We start from the raw sequence: 16,567 nt of genomic DNA, 5'->3' as shown, positions 1-16,567 counted from the left end.
GAGGACATTATTACTATATGGAGGGCACAACAGGGGGCATTATAACTATAGAGAGGACACAGCAGGGGACATTATTACTATATGGGGGAACAACAGTAGGGAATATTATTACTATATGGGGACATAGGGACTTTATAACTATTTGGGGGCACAGGAAGGGATCCTACATATAGGGGGCAACCCACATTCCTACTCACTTTACTGGAAATCACACCAAAAAGTGGATGACTACTGTTTGGAACCTTATGGGTACGAATAAAGGAAGGAAGTTTCTGGAAAAGTGCAGAGTCTAAGATGTTTGTCTGGCAGGTTCTAAAGAGATGAATTGTAGCTGAAAGAAAACATCATGGTGGTCATGGTGGTCTGGGCCAGATGGAGAGGAAAAGGGAAAGTGACGCCTCAGATCAAAGAAGACATAACCTCTGAGTCACTGAATGACGTTTCTTTCGTATTTTTTAGAACATTATTCATTAGGGGTGCCCTGGGGTAAAATAAAAGGTTAGCCATAATACTCACACTGCTTCTCCCTGGCAAAATCCCCCCATTAACTGATCCATATCTTTCTACATGTTCAAAAATCATTAGCCACTGGCCGTGCATCGTTAGGTTTAATAGTGATGTGCGACCGATGGCTGTTCGAGCCTTATAATAGGCTCTGTAAGCTCTGTAAGCGAGCTCCTATCTAGCAGAACGGCTCTGCTTACCCATGATACCAGACTATGTAATATGGCCATAACACACTAGGTAAGAACACAGAGAAAGTGCTGGGTTCTCACATTGCGTTATTAAGACTTAGACATGTTGATCTACGGGCATTGGCTCTCCTAGATGTGTTAGCATACACATGTAGTATGCAGGGTTATTTCAAGAGGTGTATGTGATTTATTCTAGAAACAACTTATCCCTGGGCTGTGTCTGGCCTTGTAGCTCAGCTTGCTTCATATATATATATATATATATATATATATATATATATATATATATATATATATTTAATTTTTTTTTCCGGCATATACTTCACAACATTAAAATTCCAACAACAGGAAGTGGTGGGTTTATGGAAATCACTGGGTGGACAATTATATTATATGTCATGTGATTTTTTTTCGTGGCATGAGACTATAATATGTATAAAGTGACTGGGTGGTCACATTGTTTTTAAGCTTATGACTATGAATAAAAGTTTCCATTTTAAGTGATATCTTACCAGCCTTATAACCGGTGGCAATGATATTTAAAGGGGTGATCCAGGATTAGAAAAAGCACAGCAACTTTCTGGCAAAAACAGTGCCACCCCTGTCCCAGGTTGTGTGTGGTATTGCCATTCAACTTTATGCACTTTAATAGAACTGTGCTGTAAAATCCACAGGACAAAAGGACAAAGTGTTTCTGGAAGAAATTGTCAATTTTTTCTAAGCCTGGAGTACCCCTTTAATGATATGTCAGCAACATGTGGCTTCTGCTACTGTGAGCAGCGTGTGCAGTCTAAATATACTACCATATCCTGGCAGGGACTCCAGACTTGTCTCCCATGGAGCACATCTGGGACACAGCAAAGGGAGCTTTCTGCAGCCGATCCTGATTTTTGTTTGCCCAAGTGCTTCCAATGTGGTGGAACATTCCTCAGCCATTAACTATTAATGACTTTATTGAAACATGCCAAGGTGGGTACGTGTGTGTATTTTATCCAAATTAAGATGTTATGAATATTTTGTGTCCATTTTTTCATCATACACAGATCATTAAAGGGGTTATCCAGCGGAAATATTTTTCTTTTAAGTCAATTGGTTTCAGAAAGTTATATAGATTTGTATTTTACTTCTATTTAAAAATCTATTTAAAAGTCTTTCCATACTTATCAGCTGCTGTATGCTCTGCAGGAAATGATGTTTTCTTTTCAGTCTGACACAGTACTCTCTGCTGCCTCCTCTGTCCATATCAAAAACTGTCCAGAGCAGCAGCAAATCTCCATAGAAAACCTCTCCTGCACTGAACAGTTCCTGCCTCTGACAGAGGAGGCAGCAGAGAGCACTGTGTCAGACTGAAAAGAAAACATCATTTCCTGCAGAGCATACAGCAGCTGATAAGTAATGGAAGACTTGAGATTTTTAAATAGAAGTAATATACAAATCTATGAAAACTGTTGATTTGAAAAAAAAAATATATATATTTTCGTTGGAGTACCCCTTTCACATGTCTATCGATCCTGTGATTTCCATAAGTCCACAACTTTTCCTTGTTGCAAATTTTAATATATCTACTGTATATATGGTATGGCATAGACATAGTGAACGTAAATCTGGCTGCTGCAGGTCTGTTGGGTCACAGTGACTAGGCAGTAGCCCAGGATAGCCCACTCCGGTATAGTCCTAGTACTAATCACGTGTGTTCTAGTTACTGTACCTTCCAGGCAGATTATATTCTCTGTCCTCAGGCAGATGACACCTGTCTACGTGCAATGTATCTGAAGCAGTTCATAAAAGTGCATCTGCCTGGGTGTCTGCCTGGGAAGAATTCAGACAATTGAAGCACTCATTGTGACTAAGGAGAACAGTGCAGCCAATAGGAGTGCTCACTGGGGCTCTCACACTTCCTGCGGTGACGTATAGAGCCTGCACATACAGTCAGCAGAAAGGGGGTAGTGTGCACAGACACGCCTGCACCAGCTCAGCTGTTTACACACACAGGCCTAGCTACACTAAATCTTCTGCAAGAACAATGTCAAGACTGACTTCTGTCGCTTTAAGATCCCTGGTAACAAGTTCTCTAGGTGCTCCTAGAACTAGTGCAAGGAATACCCTGCAGGCAAGATCTTACTGCCACAATGCCAACCCTGCCAAACCAAGTGTGACTAAAAATGAAGCCTATGCTGGTAAGTGCAGCGTGCAATGCAATGCATAGAGATAGTAACTGCTAAACTAGCAGAGGAGTAGTGTGCATGCTTTGTTATATAGAAAGTTTCATTTCTGAGCAGTTTGCATAACAGTAAATTTACATAATACAGTAACTTTAAGGAGTAATTTAAAGCAATATAATACAGTAAAGGAGGTGTTCTTTATATTTTAACTCATGCTGCTGCGCTACAGCTAGTGCAGTATGTATGGGGAAAAGTCGCCTCCAGTCCATCCCAGACGGGGATTGTTTTTCCTTGCATATTTCTCTCTGCAGCGTTCTCTATATGCGTAACGAATTGTGGAATGTCTGCATAGATTTCAATGCAAATTCACATTGCACATTAAAATCCAGCATAAAAACCCTGCAAAATACCATTCACATAATAATAATAATAATTATATATATATATATATATATATATATATATATATATATATACACACACATACACACAAAAAAGTGAATGCATAGAATTGCACAAGTATATGGATATCTTAGGGTGATTTTAGTGTCGACTTTGTCTAGTTTTTTTTCTTATTCAGCATCTAAGGGAACAAGCCCACTGTTATCACACATAGAGGCTTATCTGTCCCAGCTGGAGGAGGCACACTCGCCCTATTGTCAGGTTTACTGTTATTTAACAAATAGTTTGGGCATGTCATAGGGATGCGTGATAGGTAAATATTCCTTAAGAAAAATTGGAAGGATGCATTCCATTTTCTAGTGGTGCAAAGAGGGAGCAGCTATAAAAAAAACACATGTGTTTTTAGGGTAGAGTCCCACAGTGCAGAAGCTGTATGGTTTTTGTTTTATTGTTTTATAGTCATTGTTTTGATTGTGTGGTTAGATTTGTTCAGATCTCTAAGGCTAGGTTCACACTATGTAAAAATGACGGCCGGCTTTCATAACAGTGTTCATGGTTTGAAATAAGGGGCGTTAATTGCTCAATGCCAACCGTTGTTATGAAAGATGTCCGTCATTTTAACATTGTGTGAGCCTAGCCTCAGGCTATGTTTCCACACAGTATTTTTGCTCAGTATTTTGCAACCAAAACCAGAAGTGGATTGAAAACACAGAAAGGCTATGCTCACACTGTTGAAATTGAGTAGATGGCCGTCATTTAATGGGAAAAAACAGCCGCTATGTTAAAATAACGACCGTTATTTGCTGCAGCAATTTCAACAGTGTGTGAACATAGACTTTGGGCGACATGTATCATCCGGCGTACGGATGATTTTCGGCAGAAAGTGCAGATGTGCGTATTTTTTTATTTGCAAATGGACGATTTGCGAATAAAATATTCGCATATCGGCACTTTCCGCCGAGTACGCCGGGGGGCGGGGAGGGGGTGTGGAGGGGGTGTTACGGGGGGCGCGGACTCAGAGTCTGCGCGATTTATCATTTTTTCAGCGCAAATATATGCCGAAAACCTACTCCACCTTTCAGGTGGCGTAGGTTTTCGGCTGTGCGCACCGACGCGCAAGGGATTTATGTAGAGGCGGTCCGCCTCTACATAAATCTCCGTAGCGCCGGAGATGCGGGGACATTTATAAGTCCGGCGTAAAAACGCTGGACTTAATAAATGTCCCCCTTTATGTTTTTAGTCCACTCCTGGTTTTGGTTCCAAAATACTGAACAAAAATTCTGCATGTGAACATAGCCTAATACTGGACACAAAAATTTCCAGCTGCCCCCATAAACTCTCCATACTGCCCACATTACATGCAGCCTCAACATACATAGATTCCACAACAATTGTAATCTCTAACCACAGATAGATCAAGTTTCTTAGGGGATAGAATTTTTGTAAAGAATAGATGCAAATAAAAAAACAAAAACCTTTGCAAAGAATTTGATTTGGTTCAACACCTCCATTACAAATATATATATATATATATATATATATATATATATATATATATATATATATATATATATATATATTTATTGTGGCTGCATGGTTAAAAAAAAACTGTTAGGTACAAGTGACCTTTACATATCCTGTTAAAGGGAATATCCAGGATTAGTCAAACATAGCTGCTTTCATCCAGAAACAGTACCACTCTAGTTCTTAGTTTGAAATGAATGGAGCCAAGTTGTAATACCATACACAACCCGAGGACAAGGGTGTCACTGTTTTTTTAAGAAATCTGCTCTGTTTTTTTCCAGTCCTGGATATTCCATTTAAATTTTTTTTGGGTGGACTTGCAGGGGGGCTACTCCCAGTAGGTGGCACTAGAGAGCAAATTCTTTACTTTGGAGATACTGTATAATCTACTACACCCAAATATAGGTGTGAAAAATAAAGTATGTACGGATTAAATACTGATTCAGTGTTATCTGTAATACACCATAATGCGGCCAGATTTCTCACACCAACGTGAAACAAACCTTATTCTGTTTATGAATAAAGAAGAGGGGTTCTGGCTTTGCATTTGGTACGTTTTACAACATTAAAATAACATGGGTTATTGTGGACGCAGTTAAACCAATAATGTGTGCGTTTTTTAAGTTTTTCTTTAAAAAAAAGCGAGATATACTTTTTATGTGATATACTGTTTTTTTGTTTGTTTTTCTTTTACAATTTTTGCTAGTCCCACATACAGGGTTGTGACATGTGATCCTTGATGTATGTGCAGCGTGCCCGTCAGGGTTAATCTGACAAACATCCTATTCAGCCCTGCCTCTGACCCCTTTGTGGGGCCCCCAGCTGTCATGGTAACCCATCGGCACCCACTTTGATGCCTATAAAGAATAATAAATTGCACAGGTAATAGGAATCCATAGTACAGGCTTTACCAGACCAGATGCAAAAGACAGGACATTGTATACAGCAATAGAGCAATTACAGAGACAGCACTTGAGGTGAACTGAGCCTTTTATTCACACCAATTCCATGCGATTCAACTATTAAAAGCCTTTTTCATGCATGATTGAATAATACCCTTTTTCATGCATGATTGATTAGTACTCAAGTACAGGATTTATATATATATATATATATATATATATTTTCTTTTGCAGGTATCTTTTCTACAGTGTATCAATAATAGAGCAAATACAGGTGTCACTATTGTCACTATATCATCCCAGTATAAACTTATATAATAATCTTTCTTCATTTATCAGGTGTGCCCCCCTCCCTTTTAAACTCATTATTCACTCAGGTTACTTGGTGGCCATAGGAGGTTATGGAGAGAGGAGGAGTTTTTTTTACACACATCACAGGTTCTGAAAAAAACATCACAGATTGTAAAAAAACGGTCCGGAGCAGTAGAGATTTTTTTTATGTGGATTTACTACTGATCTGAAAATTTCCTGTTCCTCTATGGATCATTTTTACTATGCCACTACCTCCTTCATGCCATCTTGTAGATTTGTGAATCAGTGAGTGGTACCATAAAAAACTAGGGTAATCACAATCTTGGTGCAAACCCAAACTCAGCTGGGTACCGCATCCTCAAAGACCACACATTCATTCGCTTAAGCATACTGAGATACTTACTTCCCTTAGGCCATGTTCACATGGCGTAAGACACCGGCCGTTCTGTACCTGCAGTAGTGCCCTAATGATCTTCACTTCTGATGAAATGGGATGCGGACACATCTGTGCGTGCCCGCATTCCAATTTGCCGCTGCACACAATGGAGCGTGTGGCCGGAGCCGCACGCTCCATTGTGTGCACTGACAGGTTTTCTGCGGCCACTATTCAGTGAATAGCGGCCGCAGAAAACTGACATGTCGTTTTTGTTGGTGGCACCCTTAGCCTGTAGCACTATGTAAGTTCTGTAGTAATCCCTTTAAATAGTGAACAACGACCGTGATTACTACGGAACTTACGTAGTGTAAACATAGACTTACATTGTATATGGTACTTTTTATAATTGCCATTTTATATGATACCTTGTTGCCAAAAGAAAAAAAAAGTTTATTCCTTTCTGCCTTTAGGTCACCATCTGTATAGAAATGAGAAAAAACCAACAGACTTTGACAGGAAAGTGTTAGTGTGGTCCAGACGTTACAAGAAAAAGGAAGATATCCCGGAATATGTATCGTAAGTATGGTATAAAGCGTTGCTACTATAGCTCTTCGAAGACATGTGTGCCAGAACTTACATTGAATTTGTTAGCTGCAATCTGTGTATGCTTCCACAACCTAGAAACTGATTTTATTCTACAGAGCTAAGCTCCTAATATGCTGAAAGCTAGAATCTCTCTCTCTCTAAGGCTATGTTCACACAATGTATTTTTTCGTATTTATATGGCCGTTGTTGCCGATTACAACAACGGCCATAGTAAATATGAGAAAATACGCTGGCTGGGTGTCTATGGGATCCCGGCCAGAGCGTATACACATAGTATATGTTCCAGCCGGTGTGTGCTTGACCGATCACTTGCTACATGGTACCACTTCTATTGTGGTAGGTCTGAGTATAGCTCAGCCAGATGAGATGGTAAGTTGTCGTGACACCACTGCCGGTTGAACACACAGGTATGGGGGCACACCTGCTTTTAGTTTAGGGTGGCGAACTATACCCTTTCCCCTGTGGTCGGTGACCTGCTGGGCTGTGAGGGAGTCCCTTGGGAACTTATCACGGTGGTTCTGGAGTGGAGTTGTGACCCTATGTGTACACTATCGGTACCGCCACCCACAGAAGGGGGAGATGACCCAATGATGGTGTAGTTACTGTGTAGGTGCCGGAACAATGATCACTGAATCCTGTTATCATAAATTAAATTTTCTTTACTGTGAAAATGCTTTGTACAACAGTTGATCATAGACAATATACCTGACAGAACAGAATCTGCGCTTAGAACCTTTAGAAGTAAAAGAGCTGAGCTGATTTAGTTGCGTACTGAGAAGTAGAGTGAGGTGAGAGCAGTAGAGAGAAGCTTGTGCTGCAAGTAGTGGAGAGGAGCTTGTGCCGAGAGTCTTAACCCAGGGTAGAAGTGTGCTCTGCGGGAACTTTAGAAGAAGAAGAAGTAGAATACTGAAGAATACTTGAAAATAGAAAGATACTTGTGGCCGTGTTTTGACCATTGTTGTTGTGATACCACCTGTTGTGTCGGGTGACCCGTTTTATTAGGGGGACTCAAGCCCCAGACCTTGTTACCTGAGCTTAGCCAGGTGGCCAAATTTACCTGGTTACATCTGCACTGCGAGATAGAGTAAGTAGGCTTCTAGCAACTTCACTCTATCCGGATAAGTTCCTCTAGCTTTTAGGATACTGTCCTGCTCTCTTAGAAGTGTTCGCGGCATGGGTTGGGGTGTTTTCTGACTTGTCCTCTCCTGAGTAGCTTAACACTGCATAGTGGAATGAAGACTACTAAAAACTGGACCGACTGGAGGGGGGACCTTGCAAAGCCAGGGCCCAGATATACTATAGCAGGGACCATCTTGTCTTGCATCCTCTCTCTACCAAGACTTGGGTAAGACTCACTAAGTGTAAGGGTGAACTTCCTCTCCCCATGTGACAACTTTCTGCAGGAGGTTTAATGTCCGCTGTGAGTGGTGGAGAAGAAAGTGTAAAGAGAAAGAAGCATAGAGATAGGTGAAAGGAAAGAACAGCTCTCATTGGTGCGCAGATTACAACACACAATAACCCCTTATTCAGTACAGCTGTGCAATACATAAGTGCATGAACAGATAACAGCGACATCTTGCGGTAAAACTTAGGCACTACTTCATTACCACGCTTACTTGAAGTACAGACTTTTGCGAGGGGTGTAAAAACTAATAACACCCATGGTGGGACACCTCATGAGTGCACAGTGACTTCAGTGTGTAACATTTCAGTGTGTTAGGCTAGGTACACTTTCTGTGCCTTGATTCCAAATTCAGTATATTTACTTCTTACCACAGTTTTGGAACATGAATTGCAGCGGAAAGAGTCACTTTAAAGCAAATATACCACTAGATACATCACTTTGGCTTTTTACATGAATAGACCAGCACCAGTACGAGAATGTCGTTGTCGCTGTCCTTTTTTTGAACCTCCACCCAGTTCATGTGCACGGTGCTAGTCTATTACCGAGCATCGCTCCCCCCCCCTTCCCCTAGAGATCTGAGCTGGCCCCTAGTGTGACGATCTCCCTTCCCTTCTGTGACCTAGCTCCATTAGAATCGATGGTTTGTCACACTGGGGGCCGGCAGGCCTGCCCCCAGTGCTCTGAGGGCTGGGCGCTGGAACTGGGCGACAGTTCAAAGTAAAGGGCCATGCCACCACCATCCCTATGGTCTATTCATGTAAAAAACCCAAAGAAATGTATCTAATGGTACATGCACTTTAACCCCTTTCAACACCACGACTTCTGTGCCAGATCTTTTTGTTTGCACCATAGGGCCATGTTCACACAACATATGAGACCAGCCGTTCCGTGAGCCGGCCGTTTCACGGAACGGTCGGTCTCTGAAAAGATCATCCCGGCTGGTACTGCAGTACCGTCCGGATGATCTTTAGCCCCGCAGAGTTCTGATGTACTATGCGTATACGCTCCTGCCAGGATCCCATAGAAGACTAAGCAAAGTATCTTTCCGTAAAAAGTACGCAACAACGGCTATGTGAACATAGCCTAGATCTGTTCACCAGGTACTCTATACATTTAAAAAAATATTATTTTCTTTTATTTCCATTTAGATGGGAGGTAATTTCAGCTGCCAGAAGTAATTTCCGTATAAAGGTCTGCATGGCCATGATAATTGGCACACTTGTTGGATGTATCTTCATGGTCCGATCTGGCAAGAAGGTTAGTGCTTGGGAAAAGCTACATTGTTTTAAAGTTTTTCCTTCAATTTATTTAAACTATTATTTGACTTTAATTGAACTTATGAGAGGTGACCAAAAAAGTGAAATTCTGGTATTGATTTATTTTGCCCACAGAATTTGCTGTGCAGGATTAATTTATATTTGAATAGTTTGGACATTTCTACACATTGAAATATCAGTTTATCTGATTTTTTATTAGAACTTTTTTTTTTACGTGCTGTCTTGTATTATGCCCTGTTGGCAAGTGTCAGCTTAACTTTGAAAGAAAGATCTGCCGTGTATGGAGCACGCTAGCAGCAGAGATCTCTCCATAGACCCATACATTACATTTTATGGCATTAAGTTTGTTATGTTAGATTTTAAGCCAGAATCTCCTTAAAAAAGAAGAACGGTTTTGTCGTTCTTCCACCACCAAGTACAGAGCAGGGTATTGTTTGGCCAGGTGAGAGACCTTTGATGAAGGTGCTTCTTCACTATTTAGGGTAATAGACGAAGACATATCGAGAGCAACCATTCAGGTCCTTGGATGCTCTACAATACTGCCTACAGAAAACATATCGGAGTAATGTGTGAAGTGAATATGTCACCTTAAGGGCAAGATTTACATACCACCTTATTGGCATCGCTGCGGTGAATCCACTGTGTGGATCTTTTTTGAATTGGTGGGCTTTTCCCCGTTATCTTTGCTGCCATTCTGAAATGCACAAGTTCCATTGTGCACTGGAGACAAGCCCAGTGAGAGCAATTCATAGATTTGTCCACCCCACCCCCCCAGATGCTCTTAGGACGGTGCTCGAGATCAGGGTGTACTGACAGGCCAGATCGGACCAAGCAGGAAACTGGAGGCGAGTGTGGACGAGAAGAGGAGGCATGGGTGGAGATATCTTTGAATTGCTTATGCCGGGCCTGCCTCAAGTGCACAACGGAATTCATGTGCATTTCAGAATACTGGCAAATAACGTGAGAAACAGCCCACCAATTCAAAAAAGAGGCAATAAAATCTGGAGGCGATACGCTGTAATCTCAATAAGATACCACTATGCATAACACTGGTGTGCTAATTTTGTGTGGTCATCATTGTAGACCACCTAACTCTCCCCAACCCAGGAATGCTGACTGGTTGCTCTTGATGTGTCTTCATTTTTTACCCTGGACAGAGCCATCCAATACGACTCTCGTATGCAAGTCTTATATCAAGTATAGAGAACCTTCGGCCCTCCAGCTCTTGCAAAACTACAATTCCCATCATGCCTGGCCAGCCAAATCTAACACTTTGTCCAGGCATGATGGTAATTGTAGTTTTGCAACAGCTGGTGGGCCATCCCTGTCTTATATGGTCAGTACTGGTGAGCACAAAGTTAGGAATCCTGATGCAGCTTTTTGCCTACCCTACCCTATGTTCCCTACCCACCCTACCCACAGTCTGAGCCCCCCCCCCCCCCCCCCAAAACCACTTCTACCTTCAGATAGCTGTTTTAAATCCAAGATCTGTCCTGGGGTCCGTTTGGCAGATAATGCAGTTACTGTCCTAAAAAACAACTTTTAAACTGGCAGCCCTGTGTCAAACAGCCGTGGCTTAAAATATTTGTGCCCTTACTTTGCATCACACCTCCATCTCTCCTCCCCACCCTCTTCATCATTAGGAATGCCCCTAGCACATTTTCTCCTGTCTCCGATCCAGCCCATGTGCCGTGCTGACACAGGTGATGAATAGTAGAAATTCTGCCTGGAGCATTCCTAATGATAAAGAGGGTGAGGAGGAGGGATGGAGAGGGTGAGCCAGCCTAATGCATACATAATCCAAGCCCTGGATGTTGGGCACAGGGCTGCCAGTGTAAAAGTTGTTTTTAGGACAATAACTGCATCACCTGCCAACCCCAGGACAGATCTTGGATTAAAAGCAGCTATCTGAAGGTACAAGCGCTTTGGGGGGGGGGGGGGGGGGTCAGATTGTGGGTACAGAGTCGCTTTAAAAGCTCTGCTCCTTTTTTCCTCTTCAGGCTCTCCATGAAGACCATACACTACTGCAAATGAACATAGACAAGAAGGCAAAATGGAAGGAGGAATCATCACAAGAAGAGAAGAATCACTAAGTTGTCATTTTGCTAGAGAACTTTCATAATCTTTTCTATAAGGTGGAATGCCTAGAATACTAATGTTTTAGCTTTTATATTAGATCTTAGTGTGCCGTAATAAATGTGTCTAGGCACAGCTTCTCTTCTTACATCTTCTTGTATAGTAGTAGATTTAAAGGAGATGTCATTGTTCTCCTCACTGTTCTCTGCCGTAGTTTTAAGATGTCAAAAGTTGTTAGCTCACGGATCAATGTGAAAAGTAAAGATGGATTCATCTTCTTGTGTTCATTTAAAGGGAACCAGTGAGCACGATTGTGCTGGTATAGATCCCAGCAGCACAATATAAAGCTGCAAGACCTGGAGAGGGCCTCCTCCCATTCAGGTGACTAGTTGTCACCCCTCTCCTGTAGATCTTTACTGTGCTGCTGGCAACCATATCAACACAATTGTGCTGATTGGTTCCCTTTAAACGGATATTTGGACTATACTACCTCTAAGCTAGACAGAACAGTTTTCTGAAGCTTTTTTAATTTTTAGATTTTTTTTTTTTACTATAATAGGATGTATTTCTGTTTTTTTAAATGTTCTTAGGTTGGGATAAAAAAAAATTGCCCGATCCTCTGCCACTGCCATTACAATGGTGCCCGGACCCAAGTGCTCACTGCTTCCTAGTGACGTCTCAAAACCCAGGAAATGCCCATTTATCAGTCATTGGTTGTAGCAGTCACCTGTCTTAGCTACTGATTGGTTAGGGCAACAGGAAGCTGAACATTAAGGCCCAAAACAGCAGCAGGGGGGTGATCAGGCAGGTTAGTCCAGCTTAAAAAAAATACTTGCCTGAGCACTCTAAAGGAAAAATAAAATAAAATACAATTTGCCAAAATATAAAATAATGAAATTAATGATACATATATAATGTGGTGGCTTAATTTGTTTCTGAGTTACAAAGGGTATTGGGAAAGCTGGGAGATAGTGTCACACCTTTTCCAAGTTGTGTATGTAAAAACATTTGCAAATTTACTGTATGAGATTTACAGAACCTCCTGAATCACACGATCAAGGATGAAACTTCTTTTAGCCTGTAAGTGCCATTACAATGCCAATGTGAAGCTTCTGTAGTCATAGTATAGTGCATGCTGTTACATAGTGCCCAAAAGGGTTGCCTTTTTATGGAAAAGTACAAGTCATTTCAGATAACTTTTTACAATAAGCTCATATGTTTGTAACATAAGAAATAAATATATCTGTCCATTATTTGACCTGTGATCTGTATTTATCCCTTATTTTCCTCTTTGTAGGCTTTATATCTAAATGTCAATTTTTCCTGAGCGTCAAAGAGGTTGTACACTAGCTGCTGTGATCTCTTCCCTATATGGCACATAGGAAAAAGGAAGATCCCATTAACCTTTCTATCCCCTATATACAATCAGAGGCAGCAGCAGCATGGAGGACATTATAGATCAATACTCAGCAGTGTAGCTGTAAATCAAGCATTTGGGTGAGACATTATAAGACTTTGTCCACACTACTGTCACAGGCTGCACTTTTGGTAGCTCCATCTGATCTCAGCATCAGTGGGGTTGTAGACTAGCTGCTGTGATGTCTCCCATATGTGGCACATGAAAAAAGGAAGATCGCATTCACCTTTCTATCTCATATATAAAATCAGAGGCGGCAGCAGCATGGAGGACATTATAGATCAATACTCAGCAGTGTAGCTGTGAATCAAGCATTTGTGTGAGACGTTATAAGATTTTGTTCACACTACTGTCAAAGGCTGCATTGTTGGTAGCTCCATCTGAATTGATAAAAAAAGACACCATGGCAAAACCTAATCAGCCCTATTATAAGTCATTAGGATATATCAGACACAGTAGTTTTCCACCTGGCACTGCCATCATGGCTTCCATTGTAACATAAGCCATAATAGAAGTGTGAAGCCATGTTTCTATCTTCGGCTCCCCTCTTCATAGACTTCTATGGGAAGCAGATGTAACCCGATGACATAGTGAGGCTGAAAGGGGAGGCCAAGAAAGGGTTCATAAGTGAAAGAGGCATTTCGCCTTAATATGATATATTACAAAGTTTCTTAATTTCACTTGTACTATTGATTTATGGAAAGTTTGTTGAGAAGAAAGTGTCCATTTAAACAGTGACAGATTCATTTTAACAGCAATTCCCTAACATTTCATTATAAAGCAGATGTGAACACTGATAGTAGCTCAGAGAAGCAGTGAGGAAATTACATTTCAGCAGCGGCCCATATTATGTGACAGTGGAGCATTTCCAGGATGTAAGAACACATGGATATGCTAAAAAATTTAAAATAAAAAAAATATTGTGCCCTCACAGTAGCTGCACCTTAGTAATCTCCATCTTTCTTTGTATGTAGCACATGTTAGCATGGACTATGCCACTATCTCTATTGTCACATGACACAATGTTTCAAGAACATTAAGTCATTCGCATACAGATTGACCCTAAGAGCCAATAGCAACCTGAGCCAGATTCAAAATGACACTGATTCATAACCTCTAAATTACAAAAGGACTGGACCCAGGGGAAAAGTCTAAATTTCAGGGTTGACTAGAGAGATGCAGTTGTGGTATGGCTGGGCCTTGTGATGTCTTAAGGTTTTTTACAGAATGGAGTGCCATGGGCTCCATTGAATAGGGGTGGGAGGGTCTTCACAAAGGTGTTGGTAGTTAATTCTCCTCTGAGACCTTTTTTTTCAAAGGCAACAATAAATTCCCCTCAATAAAATCTTCAAACCGTTCTTAAAACCTTTAGGGCAGTTACAGGGGGTCACTGGCAGCGAACTGTTTACTGGCGTATGAAAGAGCCATGTAGAGTCTAGCGCAACACTTGGTCCTATTTTGCTTGGATGATTACACCGGTTGGCTCCTGAGGGTAGACTTGCTCAGAGCTGTAGTGCAGAAGAGCTGTGGTTTTCTCTTACAGGATTCAGGCCTGAATGGAGATGTGCCATGGTGACGGTCATGAGTATCAGTCATGGGCGAAGCCCAATTTAGGTACCTTCATTTGATCATCAAGCCGCCGACCTTTCAGCGCTGCACTGCTCCACTCCCTGACACTACACCCTGGGTGCCGGGGCAAAGCTGGAAGAAGTTTCCCAGGATTGGATCCAGCTTTTCCCGGCATCCTGGGAGAAGTGGCAGGGAGCGGAGCAGCGCTGAAAGGCCGGTGGCTTGATGAGCGGATTCGCTTAATTTACTTCTCTAATAAACACTTTACCACCTGTCAAGGACATCTGTGGAAAGTTACAAATCGAATATGATATTATCAGAAATTTTTTCACATTTTTTAGCATGGCAATATTGTTTGTGCTGTTTACAGCCAAAACCACAGTAATATTACACACAGGCAGCACTATATCACAGTTGAGACTGTTATACCAGTGTACATAGAGTAAAGGAGGCCCCTCCAAGCTCTTTTTTAGCAACTCCCTATGCCAACAACATGCCCAGAGCTCCTCTCTATAGCACTACATTCTCAGCCCAAAATTGGTGCAAAACACGGCAACAGGGGGCGGTTTAGTTGACTGTTACTATACCGCCCACTGTGGGCGTGTTTGGTGCCAATTTTGAATGCTTACTCCAGTATAAAGCTAACCCAACAGTAGGGTAGTACAATCTGATGAAGGGACAAAGTGGGGGAAGGGGGCCAGACCGGTTATTTAACCACATTACAAAGTTAACAAAGTTATATAACTTTGTAATGTGTGTTAAATAAGGCCAAAATTTTTTTCATGGGAGTTGTTCTTTAATACTTACCTGAACTCTTTACCCAACAAACAGGATTACACGAGGCACTATCTTCCTTGTCCTTTTTCCTTTCCTGCATACCTCTAATGTTCACTGTCTTCTCTAATGTATGTGCCTTCCAGTTTCTGCTGTCCTTCTTTCATTGTATTCCCCCCATATTATATTGATCAGATGCAGGGACAGAATATAGAACTATTTCATCTTGTGACTCACAAGTGACCTCCCCTCTGACTGTAGATGTACTGTACTAAGACATATGTGAGCCCTCTCTACTCCAGCCATCTCCAGCCTCTACAGCAGTACAACCCTGCCATCCTATAATAATGCTGTGTCGCTGCTACTGCCAATTTTGTGCTTGCTGCTGTCACATCTGCCCTGGTTTTGGACATACAGCCATGTCTAATAACCCAAATTCCATACTCAGATATAAAAGAGCCTGAGAATAAAGACAGAGATCACACTATGAAGAAAGACAGTGGCTCACAGAGGACACCTGTCCTTCTGGCATTTGCCAGAGTTGCTAGATGAAGCCAGTTAGCTAGTGTGTTCTAAACTGTTAATGTTTTCTCCAAAATCGACTACTAAAAATGAATAAAGAAACGTCAAAACCAACAAGATAATTTATTTTGTGTGTTAATTGACTAAATGATTTATTCTGGCAATTTAATTTTGACTCGTTCATATTTCTATCTATTGAGCTATAAACTGTATGTATTACTTCAGGAAGTTTTGAGGATTTATTGGCCTAAGCCAGATAAATCAATGAAACCTGATGTCAGGACTGATACTGGCATTTTGAGGTCACTGGAAAGTAGATTTGTGTGTTATCTGAATACAAGAGGTAATTGAATTCAGAAAGATGAAATTAGGTCACCCAGAAGGAGCGTGTACAGAGAAGAAGGAAGCAGCCCCTCGACAGACCCTCGGGGACATCACCTTTGGAAATCAATAGCAATGTTCAAGCTGTGTACAAAATGAAGCACTGGAGGTGCAAAGAGAAAACCAAGAGGAATTTCAGGTGACAGAAGATTTATACGTACCAAGTG

The 16,567-nt window shown here is 41.4% G+C and overlaps 1 protein-coding gene across 1 annotated transcript; it reads left to right on the top strand.

Annotated features, from left to right (window-relative positions):
• Positions 1-2,634: 2,634 nt before the first annotated feature.
• LOC138802865 (protein FAM162A-like) lies at positions 2,635-12,993 on the top strand. The gene is made up of 4 exons (XM_069986573.1): positions 2,635-2,872; positions 6,844-6,949; positions 9,533-9,641; positions 11,662-12,993. Exons 1-4 carry the CDS (start codon positions 2,719-2,721, stop codon positions 11,752-11,754), a joined length of 462 nt encoding a protein of 153 aa, XP_069842674.1. The 5' UTR covers positions 2,635-2,718; the 3' UTR covers positions 11,755-12,993.
• The last annotated feature ends 3,574 nt before the right edge of the window (positions 12,994-16,567 follow it).

This window comes from Dendropsophus ebraccatus, chromosome 10 (genome assembly GCF_027789765.1).
Source record: "Dendropsophus ebraccatus isolate aDenEbr1 chromosome 10, aDenEbr1.pat, whole genome shotgun sequence".
Lineage (NCBI taxonomy): Eukaryota > Metazoa > Chordata > Amphibia > Anura > Hylidae > Dendropsophus > Dendropsophus ebraccatus.
This window is presented reverse-complemented; position numbering and strand designations above follow the sequence as displayed.